General features: G+C 30.5%; 2 protein-coding genes across 2 annotated transcripts; both read right to left on the minus strand.

Moving 5' to 3' along the window:
* Positions 1-1,060: 1,060 nt before the first annotated feature.
* LOC129317557 (polygalacturonase-like) lies at positions 1,061-9,506 on the minus strand. Its single transcript, XM_054961868.1, has 6 exons — positions 9,473-9,506; positions 9,131-9,190; positions 2,685-2,761; positions 2,258-2,572; positions 1,612-2,130; positions 1,061-1,477 (listed from the first exon to the last, which is right to left on the minus strand). The coding sequence occupies exons 1-6, from the start codon at positions 9,504-9,506 to the stop codon at positions 1,253-1,255; spliced, it is 1,230 nt and encodes a 409-aa protein (XP_054817843.1). The 3' UTR covers positions 1,061-1,252.
* A 2,945-nt stretch (positions 9,507-12,451) lies between these two features.
* Positions 12,452-15,142, minus strand: LOC129317618 (putative glycerol-3-phosphate transporter 5). The gene is made up of 2 exons (XM_054961946.1): positions 13,627-15,142; positions 12,452-13,191 (listed from the first exon to the last, which is right to left on the minus strand). The coding sequence occupies exons 1-2, from the start codon at positions 14,588-14,590 to the stop codon at positions 12,674-12,676; spliced, it is 1,482 nt and encodes a 493-aa protein (XP_054817921.1). The 5' UTR covers positions 14,591-15,142; the 3' UTR covers positions 12,452-12,673.
* Between the last annotated feature and the right edge of the window lie 611 nt (positions 15,143-15,753).

Raw genomic sequence — 15,753 nt, forward strand, 5'->3', positions numbered from 1 at the left:
TTAATGGATATTAATCGGAAATTTAAATGAAAAATAATTATTTCTAACAATTACTAATATTAATCGGCAATCAACATTCAGGATAATGTAAATTTAAAATAATCATTATAGTTCATTGTGACATAATTTTCATTGCACGACAAATGAAGATACATCTAATAATTTTCATTATAATATATATCTGTATAGAAAGATATTTTATTCTATATAAAATGTAAATAAAACATAGTCTAGGATTGAAATATTATGAATAGAGAAAAAAATACGTTGAAAGAGGGAGAGATAATAATAGTAGATAACAGATAAATATATAAAATAATATTGATTAATGAAATATTTTCCATTATATATCTTTATTATTTGTAAATAAAGTCCTTCGAGGAGGTACATTATTCGTACTTCTATTTAATTGTTTATTAAAATCATACTATTTATTATCCTTAGATAGCTAATTCTCATGCGCCACGTATTACAATATTAATTAAGTCCCTATATGCATATTATTTTAAGCCGTCTTGAATAAGTAGCAATAAGTAGTTTTCTAATTCTATTAAATCAATAATTTCATGTTGGAAAGCAAGGTTGAATATGTGATACAGAGACAGGGAAGGAGGAAGAAATTAAAATATTTAACCATTTGAATGTTATAAGTTATTTTTAATATTAGGAATAAAATTTTTTTTGTGATATTCTATTTTTTATTTTAACTATTTAGTTAGATATTTGAATCAATAAAATCTCTAACAAACTCAAAATATTATGAATTTAGTCGAATGTCAACATCAAGAAATTAAAATTTTTAATTATGTAGTCGAAAATCATGGTATATAATATTTATCCAAGATATACATAATTTGTTTTTGAAATGCATATCATTATTTAGTGGTTAAAAATATGTTTCTAATTCTGCAAAGAGAAAATGTAATATACTCTGTGTCAGTGTGAGTTTCTCAACTATGCAAACCTAAGTATATAGTTTGGTGAAAATAATTATATGCCACAAATAAGAGAATAAAATTACTATGGAGGCAGACGTTTAAATTTTCAGGAAACAAAAACCAATACTAACAAATAATCTTTTATAAAATACTCAGACAAATATGCATGCATTATCGTAGGAAAAGAATCTTTACAATACATAGCTCAATTTTCAAATACTTATTCTAAAAAACTGCAAATCCTCATCACCTAACTAGGAGGATGCACACTCTATCCTGCATTAAGAGATAAAAAAGGCCTTGATTCTATGGTGCTAAGGTTTGCAAGAAGGAGTAGCCTTTCCGATTTCTATAGGGTCAACATTAATGCACGTTGCTAATGGGAGAGATCCATTTGATAATTTGATATCAACGTTGTTAAATTGCACATTCTGGCATGGTTTCTCTTTACTGCAATTCAGAACTACTGCATATTGGAACGCTGAAGTGCCTCTAATATTCTTGAATGTCACATTGCTTATCTGTATTTTTGATGGCTTCTAAAAGCCAATGAAAACATACATCAAATTTGTTAGATAAACTCACATGTATAGAAAGAAAAGCACAACAGGTTTGTCAAAAAAGACGATATATAATAAAGATATGTAAAGAAAGAGAAATAGTTGAACAAGACCTTGTTGGGGCAATCTTTTGATGGACAATACTCTTGATCTATGATGATTGGATTCTGTACGTTGATCATTGTGATGTCTTCAAAAAAAAGATTGGAGATTGAAATATTTCCTGGTTTATCGGCCCAAGTCTTAACCCTAACTCCATTAGATGTGCCATTAAGTGTGCAATTCCTAACAGTGAAGCCATCCACAGGCAGTTCTTTTGGGTTTCCTCCGAGGCTTCCAACACTAAAGCCATGTCCAGGTCCACAATTCACATTTTGGACCATTATTTGCTTATCTCCAGCACCTAATGAGACACAATCATCTCCAGTACCAATTCTAGAGTTTACAACGCTCACATTGGTGGATTTTGAGATGTGAAGTCCATCGGTGTTGATACTGTTTGCTGGAGCACTCACAGTGAAGTCATCAATTGTCACATTATTGCATCCATTTACATTCACATGAAAGCCTCTACTATCCTTTGTAGTTACGCCTCGAATAACTAAGTTGTTCACGGAATTGAATGCTAAATTCTGTTGTCATAGTCACAAGAAATCATTAGAGTTTAATGTAAATGAAAGACAAGACATAACAACACAAGATTTGTTTTCAAAGCTTTTGAAGAGGTTAAAAAAATAATTGAAAATAAATGTGAATTACATAGGGTTTGCAGGTTCCTGCGTTTTGTTTTGTACAATCATCTTGTGTCCAAGGATGGCTAACACCTTGACCATCAAAAATACCTGAACCTGATAAAGTGAATGAGTCAATGTCTGAAAAAGTAAGCCAAGTTTTTTCATTTTGGAGATCACTAGGATTTTCTGGGCCTTGGATTATTCCATCAACTTTAACTTCAATAGGAGCCTTGCAACTTCCATAGAGAGCCAAACCGTGCATCTTGAATGTTCCTCTTGGGACCATTACTATGCTGCTAACATTTGATGCACATGCATCATTCCAAGCATTTCTAAGAGCCTTCACATCCCAAAAAAGAATAAAAGAAAATTAAAGTTTACAATAATCAAAGTTATATTCTAGCTCAACAAAATTCACATAAATATATAGGAATGTGAGTAAATGACTTTACCTGGGTTATATCTCCATTAGGTACTCCACCATATGTTACTATATCAAATGTCTTGGGTACCGCGGAGATTGATGATGCTAAAAACATGAAGAAGGAACATGTTGTGATACTCAATTTCCAATACGAACAACTCATCTTGAAAGTTTATTTATTTTAGCTTTGGCTTTGCCTTTTAACAACAAACTGGAATATGCCTACATTGAAATTAAAGTAGCAAATTGTTAGATCACACATAGTCAAAGATCTATTTAACCAGAAATTATCCTCTTGTATGCTAACTATAAAGATTTTTTAATGATATTTTTACAAAGAGAAAATAGAATTTAGCAAGAATTAAAATTTAAATTATTATTTAGATGTTAGAAACTTGTTTTGAAGAAATTGAATGCATTATAATCCTCGAAATACATGACTTAACTGTGTTTAGTGTTCACAATTCACAAACAATACATTTGCACTCATAGAAAACTAGAAAAAAATAGGCTCAACTCAACAGGCCAGCCAACCATTTTTTGCGGGTTTTCAAAACAGGTTAGGTTGGCCTAAATTGTGAAAATATGCAGGTTCTAGCCTTCCTTTAAAAAAAAAAAATTATTGAGGTATGAGATTGTTGTGGTCATGCAGTGTGAATTGAACCCCCTTACTTTGTTTTTTTGCACCACCTAATCATATCCATTATATTTATAAGTTGAATTAATTATTTTCATCTGATTAATTATTATGAACATGATTCAAGGCTAGCCATTGAATTTATTGACTCTAGATTTGCAAGAACTCTAAGCGTGAAATATAAAAATAATCAAGATCCAGCAAGTATGCATATCGATATAATCATATGGCTAACTATTAGTTAAGGTTAATAAAAGACCGGGTCAAAGAGATCTGTTGAGCATATTTTATATCATATAAAAATAATCCTAGCTAAGCACACATACAGATTCAAACTCAGGAAATAACTATGGTCTAAATAATTGCAATAATATTTAGAATAATAAGAATGAGGCAGGCTGATTAAGTATTTTGGGAAGAGCTAAGAAATTGCATTTGTATAATTATTCTTTGACTTGACCAGATGTTTGTGAGTGAGGGAGTAATTTGATGACAGCTTGTAAATTTACTATATTTTAATGAAGTAAAAAACAAAATGCACACATTTTAATTTATATTAAAATAAAAAATGAAAAAAAGTAAGAGTTATTAGAGTAACTAAAAATAATAAAAAATAAATATCAGGTACAATTTTAATTTCTACATTTTTATTCAAAATTTATAAATTATTAGTTGAAATTTCCCCTTTTTTTTAAATAATCCGACTTCATAAAACATGCCTGCAAAGTTAATAGTTTTTTATATTTAACAAAAATTAATATTCTATGTGTCATTATATTTTTAAAATTTAAAATAAATTTTTATTAATTTACTGTACTAGAAAATATTTAAAGTAAAATAAATTTAAAATAAATCTTACAGGGGGTCTCTCCTGTGCTGTGCAAGCCCTTTAAATTATAATATAAAAATGATATTTTTCTTTCGTTGGTGAAGAAAAGGCTACAACCAAACCATAAAAATAAATAGCAAATTAAAGTTTGGTGTGAGACTCAATTGAGGTGGAAATGGACAACACAACAAATCAGAGGAAAGTGCTACTCTTCTTCTTCTTGTAAGAGAAAAATGAATAAATATGAAATGGAGTGTATGAATAATTCAAAAAAAAAAAGAAAAAGAAATGGAGTGTATGAAACCTGGCTCGTGCTACTCGATTCTCAATTTCCTTGTAGATAGCTGTCAAACTGTAAAAATTCTGGTTCATGTGTTGAGAGCTACCAATTAACAAATATATATATATAAGTGTGTGATGTGCCCAATGAAAATGAAAAATTTCAAATTCCAATTATGTAGTTGATCGATTCAAACTTCTAGCTGAATATCTTATAATACCTAAATTAATTAAGATATTTGACCCGGTCTATTTAATTGGAATGAGCTCAGTTAAGATATTCACCTGGAATTAGTTAAAATCTATTTAACTAATAACTAATAAAATAAGTAGCTTTTAACTCAAAACGATTTAATTTATAAAATCAAATTGTCGGTTATCTCTAGTTCAACAACATTAATTAATCAAATATTTAATATAATGGAAGTTTTACATGGATTTCAATTGTGATTTTTATTTTTTTTTATTTTCTTAATTTTTTTTCTTAAAAGGAACCATGTAGACAAACCATGCAGGTTTATATTTAATATAAAAAGATATTTACTCCTCATAACTAAAAAATACAATATTGATAATAAGTGAATAATTCAAATATTATCATAAATAAATCATCTATTGTAATTATTAAAAATTAAATAAGGTAGAAATAATATATATATATATATATATATAGGTATACTTCTAATAAGATAATTTTCTATCTTTTACTATTTAACTAATAATAAATAAATCAAACGTATTTGAAATTATAAACTAATTGTTTTTAGAATTAATAGTTAAGTGGTAAGTTCTAAATAATTCATAAATGGATATTAAAAACTAAATTAGCGGATGGCGAAAATAGTATTTGATTATAATATTGGAAGGTTGTATTTGAAAATAATATTAACGGTTATATTGGAACATTAAAACTGAATAATGTAATGATTTCAATTTCTTAGAAATCAAAATATAAAAGAAAGTATTAATTACTTTTATCCTCAGATAAAAATTGTAAGATGATGGGAATTAATATAAGGATGCAGTTGGTTACCAAAAAAAAAATAATAATATAAGGATGCAGGTATATATATTTGAAACTTCCCAATAAAAATCACCTGAATACAAAATTATGATAAGAATATTATTGTTTTATCAAATATGATTGCAATATTCTATTCTAGGATTTTATAGTTAATTTAAAGAATCTTTCCATCGAGATATTGAGATTGTATGGTTGAAGGATTTCACTATGATACATTATTTGACAAAAAAATAAAATTTAATATAAATATATGTTTGTTTATATTTTAGCAATTTTAATTTTTGTGAAAAGAAGAGGTGGAAGCCTACAGTTCAAAACTAATCTTATATAAAAGATTAATGCTAACAAAATGCGTTGTAATATAAAATTTTTTAAATAAATTTAATTAAAATATGAAATTAAAACATAATTTGTATTCTTTTGCATGGTATATATCTAATTTTTATTCATATTTTTTTGAAAATTCTGTTTATTTATCAAACATGTATGTATGAAAAAAAATAAAATATTAGTTTTTTAATATTACAATCCTCGTGAATTATCCGATCTTTAATATTTTAAAATTTCTAATTTATGTATTAAATTTTAAAATAAAGTTAATTGATAAGTTATATTTTTAGTAATTTTTAATCAACTAATATTGAATATTTAAAACCTATTTAAATTTCATAATTAAATTTTTATTGGTAATTTTGATGACTGTATAACCAGAAGATCCAAACAGAATGATTTAATCCATGGAGGTTTTAATTTTTTTTCAAGAAAATATAAAATAAAATGAAAACATATTTTTAGTATAAGGTAAAAAATTATGAAATTTTAATGTTAAAATAATTAAAATTGAATATAACTAGTTTAAATAAAATAAATAACTATTTTTATCCCAAAAATAATGGATCATCTGTAACGCTAATAGTAAATCTCCAATAGAATTTATTTTAATTTATCATAGTATATTTAATTTGAAGAAAATAAAAATGTAGAGCCTAACGTCCGCGTAAAATTTTATTATAGGCAAATTTGCAAATGATGAAGGGCTGGTTTTGAATTTTTGTTTTGTCATTGTAATGTTTATTTTCTTCTCTAGTGAATGATAGTTTTCCTTTTGAATTCCAAAAGAAGAAGAAGAGAGACTTAAATACATATAACTTTCCCCAACAAGAGAGACTTAAATGCATTTAACTTTCCCCAACTTTAGACTAACTTCATATAACTCTCCTAAAATTTGTAAGTTTAAGCTTGAGACTTTAATGTTTTATATATTTTGTCTATCCGCTTCCCTACCATTAAAATTGCAGTTCAATCTCACCACGTTAGAATTTTTGTTGTTTTTTTTTTTAATCACACACCATTTCATTTAGGGCTTAGGTGCATTTTTGTTCCTTAATTATTTTTCAAAAAGCATCTCATGTCTTAAATTATTTATCATAACAGTTCCAACCCGAAAATAATTAAAGGGTAGCTTATTTTTTCGTAACATTAAATACTATAATGTTAATTTAAGATTTTAAACTCACTTAAATATCAATCTTCCTCACGTGGAAAAATAATCTTTTAATGTAGCACTAAAGTTTAAATATATTTTTATATTTTGAATAGAAGAGTACAAATATAATTAATTAATCAATTTTATTTAACTTAATCTTAAAGTTAAACATATTGTATTTAAATAATAAATTTTCAAAAAAATTTGTATTTTTTTTAAATGCCCCAGTAATCAAAGTTGATGTGATCAGCAACACAGTGCTTGCAGAGGTTTGCTTAGAAACTGCAAAGGCAAATGGATTCACCAATATAATTGATATACAAATTATTACTCCCTTGATTTAAAAATATAAAATATTTTTAATAAAATCCTATTTTTAATAAAATAGTTAGTTATCTTCTAACTAATATCATCTTTCCACATCTAATCCTATTTAATAGGGTGTTTTACTTTAAAATAAATATAAAATGACTTATCTATTATGGACACTTTTGGTAAAAATATATTAATTACATCTCAAAACACTAAAAATACTTTATATTTTTTTAACATACAAACCTTGCAAAAATGCCTTATATTTTTTTAAGAAAGGAAGTATATTGATATAGAAGTGAGAGGCCTATGTAGCTATTGTAGTTGTAAGGATGTTTATAGGTTTAATTTGGTTTGGTTTCCAGGAAAAATCAAACCAAATTAAACCAATCGATTTACCAAAGCTTGAGATAGTTTTAGTTTTTTTTTCCCCTCTAATTGGTTTGGCTTAAATTTGGTTTGGTTTGGTTTAAGCTTAGGATCAATTTACTAAAGCTTGAGATCTAAACAGTTGTAACAGTTTGGTTTGATTTAATTTAAGTTTGAATTTTTTTGAGATATTTTTCATAATCAATATATGTACACATTTACTAGTAATTTTTAACCATTATTAATTGCTATTTCAAAAAAAAACCTTGAGGACAAATAGATATTTTTAATAATTAATTAGCACATTTAATGGTTAACAGCTAATAAATTATCTATAAAATACTTGATTATAAACTTTTAAAAAAATATAGACAACATTTAGTTAATTGTAATAGATTTTTTATTAGTGATTTACATATAACTAAACTTAGGAAAGAGAAAAAAATTACAGAAATTTATAAAAAAATATATAAAATAAATATAATAATATTTAATTTAGTTTAGTTCAAGTTTCATAAGGCAAAATCTTGAACTGAATCAAACCGATTAGTTTTGTCAAAAGAAAAACTTAACTTTATTTATAATTAATTTTGATCGGTTCATATCGATTTGGATTGGTTTTGAATGCCATAAGTGATTGGATGCATCATTAAAATACCATCATAGTTTGGTTGACTATTGCAAGCTGCTCAACAGTGATACTGCACTTAATTTTCATTGCAGACTCCAACCAGCCAGAAACAAATGGTTTTGTTGAATGGGTTGAGACGCATGTCAAACTATAATCAATTATTTGAAAGACAAAATGGATAGCCATCCTTTTGTTTTGTTTTGTTTTGTTTTTGGTTTTTTGTTTTTTGCTTTGAGGTTTCCTTATATTAATCAGAAAAAGCTTGGATTTAAGTTTGACTATGGTTTGGTGTTGGGAAGGCGGCTACTAATTCCAAGATAGGCTCTATCTGCAAGATACACATGTAATGCTAAAAAAACAATGGTAAACCTGATTTTTGATGTAATCATTTGGGTTTGGGCATTGCCAAAATACATTAACAGAGCAACAGCTAAGCATTGCACTCTAATCCTGGTATGAAGTGACCAAAAAAGGACAATTCCTGAACTTGTTCTCTGGCACCAAGTGAAGCTGGGGATGAAGTTAGATTTGCATCAGTTGAATCTGACTAAGCACAAACATATGACTGGGAAAAAAAGGAAAATATTAGCACAAGACACCTGAGTACTCGAATCTCGTAACACTCCAGTCAAGGGATAAAGTTCAAATATTCAAAACAACAAATACATGTGTTGTATATTTTTCTGATTAATGATAACACCAGAATACTGTACAGTAGTATGAATACTGATGTTTGAAAAAAATTGTACACACACACCTAAACCCCTTAATTTATACATGCTCTTTGTCAAGTCTCACCTTTCGATGTCTTGGGAAAAGAAAATAGTTGTTCCTCTAAGGCTGTGTATAGTTACTGCCATTTAATTAGAGGCCACAGAGAAGATAAGAGAAAAAGAAAGAAGTATACAATAATGCTTATCAGTACCACGAAACTGAGGTGAAGCAGCAATCTTCTCAGTATTACAACCTGAAAGTTGGTCTTAAAAAAAAAAAAAAAACCATCTTAACTTGCAAATGAAAAGTATCTCACGATGGAAAAAACAGCATCTCACGATGAAAAAGTGAGATATTTAACTAAAAAATAGGTTCATAAAGTATAACTCATTGAGTCTAGCAAAATAACTCAAAACAAACTTTAGAAAGTACATACACTTTTTAGTGTGACAATCTATCTGAAAAACGATGAAATAATCAATTATATTTATTAAAGATAAAATATACTCTAGTGCTTTATGTCATGTCAACTTACCATTTGCATGCTCATGGAACACCATGCCCCCCATCTACATCTTCTCTGGTCTTTCACGTGACCCTAATAGCTATCTTAGCAAAGTTGCCCAAAACTAATATCCTCATTCACCATTTCTAATCACTTAGCTAGAAGCCACTAGACTGATAACTGAGAGAAGGATGGAGTGAAGCAGGGGATGCGTACAATGCAGGAGGCAATGGAAATTTCAACTCCGCTCGAATTTAAGAACCAATAAGTCATGACCCAGCCTTTTCTAATACTCCCAGCACCTAGCAATTGTACTCAAGTCCTTTTTGCCAGAACATTAAGTACACGCAATAGTTTAAGATATCTTTTAAAACAACGTATTATAAGAGATAAAAACTACTTTAAATCTTGAATTTCCCTCTTTTCAAATCCATTTAGACATACATAGATTTTCTATTCTTTCTCATGTTTCTATTTCAGGGAGTTGTTCAACATGTATGTTTTCCCCTTTTATTTTTTCCTTGTAAATGCAAAAGTTTCTTGAATCTTTGAACTACTTCCATGGTCAAGGATCTCTATCATCCAACATTGTAATAAAATAAAAAGAACATTTATGCTTTAACTAAATACAACCAGATACAGAAAAAGTGAAAAATAAAATCAAGACACAGATGATTATAAAAAAATCTCCAAACAATGAATTAATGAAAAATTGTTCAATCACCACTGTTCTCTAATCAAAGATCATTAACTGGAAAGAGGGGGCAAAGACAATTAATAACTGGGTTCAAGTAAAGTTTAGTAATACAATCAACGTAAAATTTAAACATATATTTGGGCTTAGTCAAACATGATTTTAATCTTTGAACTTATTCTCAGGCACCTCTTAGATCAACCTCATTACGTGCCGTTTATCAAATCAAACACCAACTTTGGACATAGTATTGCCAACAAAAGACAACCTCCCTCGGCTTTCGGCCCAAAACTTGCATATTTTAAGGAAGCATGCAAAAGTCAAGAGAGCAACTTTTACTTCCACGAATTTGTACTTGGTCAAGCATAAAGAATGATCAACCGTTAAAAGAATTCTTAAAATCTGTAGAATCTTATAAACAATAACTTTCAAGTTATTCAACATTACAATGCCATATTAGTATGAATATGAATATAAAAATTTGAATCATGAAGCAACCTAGTATGTAGCACTTATGTTAAAAAGATGGAGGAACCCAAGTTTGGCCACTTTCTAGGAATTTTCATCATCTAAATTGAAAATGGTTTGATGCACAGGCATTTGATGAACATGGAGGGAAGAGCATTGCAGTATTTGTCCGTGATCATCTTCCAAGATGATTTTCCTATGGGGTTAGGGAAGGTGGTCACAAGGTCATTTTTACAGGCTGATGCTAGATTTGCAGAGAAATGTCCAAAGATCATAGGGACTTCTGCGTGAAAGAGAGGAATAGAATTAAGTCCCTTGGTGGATTCATCCATGACAGTTATCTGAATGATGTGCCAGTCAGGTGTGACCCAGAACTCAAACTAATCATACTGACCAAAGAAGATGAGTTTTTGATAATTGGAAGTGATGGAATCTGGGATGTATTCAGCAGCCAAAATGCTGCAGTTTTTGCAAGAAGGAGGCTTCAAGAACATAATGACATGAAACTATGCTGTAAGGAGATGGTGGATGGAGGAAGCCATAAAGAGAGACTCAACAGATAATTTAACAGTAGTGGTAGAGGTCAAGAGTCAGAAGAAGCATATCTGCCGAAGGACTTCAAAATCTCAAGTCCTTCCTGGAAAGAAAGAATATTTTTTCAGTCTGTGACATACTCCCTTTAATCCTTATTATAAGACATTTTAACCATTTCACGCATCTTAAAAAAAGTTAATTTTTCTTAATATCATAAAAAAATTGTATGTAATTTTATTTTTTCCCTTGATTTTAAATGGTATACAACTACATTAAATATCTTTACACTAATTAAGAAAAAATAAAATTGAAAAAAATAGTTTAATTATTGCAAAATGTCCTATATTTTGGACCAAAAATTACTTCTAGAAAGTATCTAATAAATAGGACTGGAAGGAGTAGCTGATTTTTTTTTTTTAGATGCTATTGTGTAATAATTATTAATTCATCACACACACAAAATATGCCTCCCTTGCATCTCTACATGATATGAATGATGTTCAACCTATATTTGAGATCATTCTTTTCTGTTAATGGGAAAGGTATTGAAAATGTAATAAAATTTATACCGCCTTGTGATTAACATTCTTTCCTGTTAAAGGGAAAGCCAGGCCGCAATATACAAGAGGATGGTAATCTATATTTGAGACGTTGTGCACAGAAATAAGCAGTGTAATAATATTTTTCTTGAGTTCAAAATTAAATCATTGTAAAATAATTGTTTTTCTACCAAGCTTCTATTAAGATACGTGGCCTTTCATGCATAATTGTAGTGTTGTTTGGAATTGCCGAGATTAGATTGGATCAAATCAAGCAAAGATATAACATGCAAAGGTACACAATGGAACTCATCTAGAACGTGAATTTCTATTTATGATTAGCTTGTTCTTCTTAAAGTTTACTAATAGACCAGGTCGTAATCTTTAATTTCTTTCTAGAAGCAGTCAGAGCAATTTCTCCCTCCCTCCCTCCCTGTCTAGTGTGTGTATTTGCTGAAGAGAGCCGAACACTGATGTGGACCAATATTTAGTAAACAGTTTTTAATGTTGAAATTTACACTCCTCTGTTTAATTTTACAAGATTGCATCAGTCAAGGTGCTGATCCAGGTCAATACAGAGAAGTATGGTTAAGATGAGCCAGGAATTAGATAAAATGAGTAGTTTTAGTAACCGAAACTATGCCAGATATACAGTTCATCCATAATGTTGGAGCATCAGACTGTCATGCTATCCCAAATACATACATACATACATACATACATACATATATATGTATATTTAGAGAGAGAGAGAGAGAGGTACTGGGGAACAAGTAGTATAAACACTCTTCAATTTAACCATTTGCAACGAATTAAATCAATCAATCTTGTATATTTCTTTCGCATCAATGAACAAAGAATGAGTAAATAATACAGAGTTGAATGACAATGATTTCAGTTTATATTTCATATCCTGACTTCTCTGCCATCTAAAACACCAATGGCTGCCCTAACCTTAATTAACAAATTTGTATATGTATTGTTCTATCTCCCAAATCATTTTCCTGCATTCATCTTATCTCTGATCTCAGTTCCTGCCACACGAACTAGGAACAAGCCAGCCAGGAAAATAGACAGAATCAGCATAAAGAAGACACTGTTCCATCCCCTAGTAGAAATATACCCGGCCAAAAGTGGCCCAAGAGCAGCTCCAACAGAGCCGGTACCATCTATGATTGCAGTCACAGTAGCCAGTGCTCGTGAATTCCCTTGATTCAAGGTTTGGGTACCAAGATCAGCAGCCACAGCAGTTGTGATAAGTGCATACGGCCCATTCACCAAAAAGCCCGAGAGAAACATCAACACAAGGTTGATCAACATCGAGAGGCTCCCATAAAGCCGGTAGAGAACCAGCATTGGAATTGATAGAAACAAGAATACAATAGAAGTAACAGCCCGAGCTTCAATCATGTCAGAAATGAAACCAGCCATAACTCCACCAAGAACTCCTCCAATGTCAAATATTGTCGAAAGTATTCCAGCAGATTTTTTAGATAAATGCACACCCGCAACAGCTAAAAATGAAAACCAGATTAGCTATGAAGAAAATAGCTATTTACATCACAGAAAATGTCATCAGAAAGGCAGACTGGGGGATTTACTGATTTTAGCATTTCTACGTCCTAGTAGGTAACATTGAAAACAAATTTGGGAGAAAGGAGACACTAATCAAAATAATTTTAGGCCTTAATCTATAAAAGATAGATTATCTAAGCAGCCAAGCCAATTATAACTGTTTTTTTTTTTTCTAATGTCAATATTTCACACGCACCTTTCGGTAAAACATAATGTTTGAGTTTTAAAAATAGTTTGGTCAACATAACGATATCTATTGTCTATAAACCAAATCTAAGAATCGGTCACACTAATAATGTGCAGATGCTAATAATAAGCGAGAAAAAGATAAGATCTATGTCGAAATTGATATATCAGCACATAAGAACAATTACCTGTGTGCCTAATGTAGAAGGGCAACCAATAGAGAAAAGTGTAAGCCACCAGCTTAGAGAAAAAAAGACAAAAGGCAAATGCAGCCACCCCAGGTAACATCCATGCCTCAAAAAATCCAATAGCAGATGAAGAATCTGAATCATCAGGATCAAGGAGTTTTGCGTCCTCTGATTCCATCTTTTGCACATTCTCTATTCCATCTGTTTCTACGTTCATTTCAATCTCACTTACAGAGTGCACAAATCCCATATCCTCTGGACTCGCAACAAGAAACACATACACCACAATCCCCACACAAATGATAAGAAGTCCAGGCACCACAAAGGACCAACCCCATCCAAATTCTAACACTCCAGAGGCAATTATCGAACCAATGATATTCCCCACCGAGGTATGTGAACTCCATATCCCCATTATCAAGCCCCTCTTTGATTTTCCAAACCAATTACCCACAACTGCAACCACACAAGGCCACCCTATTGACTGAAACAATCCACAAACAATTTGAACTCCAATAAAAAACCCCAACAAATGAACATCAAACCAATAGCCTAAGCCAAAAAGTATTGTAAAAATGCCACTACCCATCATCCCAAATACAAGGAACAATCTCAAGTCAATCCGATCACCAACATGACCTGCCACGAACATGCCAACGGCGTAGGAAGATAGAAAAGCGAGATCCAGCTCGCCAAGACGGTGAGTCCCCCTAGCTCCATTAAATGGAGGCCAACCTGAATCACCGGGACTGATGCTATTACCTTGAGTCGAATTGGAAATAATCGTGGGTCCCAAAACGCTCTTCACGATGCTGGGAGGCTTTCGGGAGGCATGGAAGGAAGCATAAGCAAGAAATGTAATCACCAGAACTAAGATTTGGTGAAAAAGTAGGGTTTTGTAAGGGGGCTTGAGGCTAGGGAAGAGAGTCAAAGCTGGAGCTAGACTCGAAATCTGGGACGACATCGTTATTCATTGGGGATTCACTATGCAAAATGTAGCATAAAGGCAAAAATTTATTTGTTCTTTTACACAATTATCCGCACAAGACAACCCACGATCTTCAAGATACAAAGGATGGTTATAAGATTGGGGCAGGAATCGCACGCCAATCAACTGTAACATAACATTTGGTATGAAATCTGCTGCAATTTCCTTTTCCTTTTTCCCCCCTTCCCGAAGAAGACAATTTGTTTACAAGCGCTGCGAACAAAGAGAAAAATGAGCAGCAAACAAGCGATCTGGGATTACAAGCCTGGTCCCGGACTCTATCAATACAGAAGTAGAGTTGCTCAACGGCTTCGGGTAGGTATCGGACAATGGAAATCCTTGATGGAGGGAAGGAGTTGAGAAAGGGAAATTTCAGGCGAAAAGTCAAACCCTTCGGGTTGCAACGACCTATTTCAAAACAGGTGAAATGACTTGGCGTCTACAAAACCGGCGACCATTCTACCAAAAAAAAAAAAAACCGCCACCGCGAGCGGGGATGCATTGTTTGGTGCGCAAATTTTCAAGCTCTGTTTGCCCCGCCCACATCGCTGTAATGAATTGAGAAAATCGTATTTATTCTTTTATAGACATTAAATCAAAAAAAAAAATCTATTTAGTATGTTTAATTGATAAGAAAAAAGGCCATACTTTCTATTTGTGACTTATAAAAAACTTTAAGCATCAACTTTTTGTTTTCGAAAAAAAATTAGTATCAATTTTATTATCTATCTATCTATTTATCCTCTAAGATTACAGTCAGATGATTCTACAGTAATCATCTGACCTATTTTTTTATAGTTATTAATTATTATACATTAAATAAAAACAAAAAATTATAGAGACTTTATAATATGAAATTATTACTAAAAAATTAATGTGAAATGATGAGTGGAAAAAAGATTATAGGGTATGGGACCCACAATAAAAAATGAGTGATAAATATAAAATTAATACTAAAAAATATTCTCTCCAAATTATATTACATGACATTTTTGAAAAACTTTACTTAATTTAAAATGTAGAGTATTGAGTAATTTTTATGATTGTATAGATAAATGTGGTTTAAAATTTGTAAATAATTTTATTTACTAATTTCCTTTACATTCTATTTATATTAAAAATTTAATCTTCTATTCATT

The sequence above is a fragment of the Prosopis cineraria genome, unplaced genomic scaffold, assembly GCF_029017545.1.
Source record: "Prosopis cineraria cultivar Desert tree isolate PC_DT_omini unplaced genomic scaffold, ASM2901754v1 PC8, whole genome shotgun sequence".
Taxonomy (NCBI): Eukaryota; Viridiplantae; Streptophyta; class Magnoliopsida; order Fabales; family Fabaceae; genus Prosopis; species Prosopis cineraria.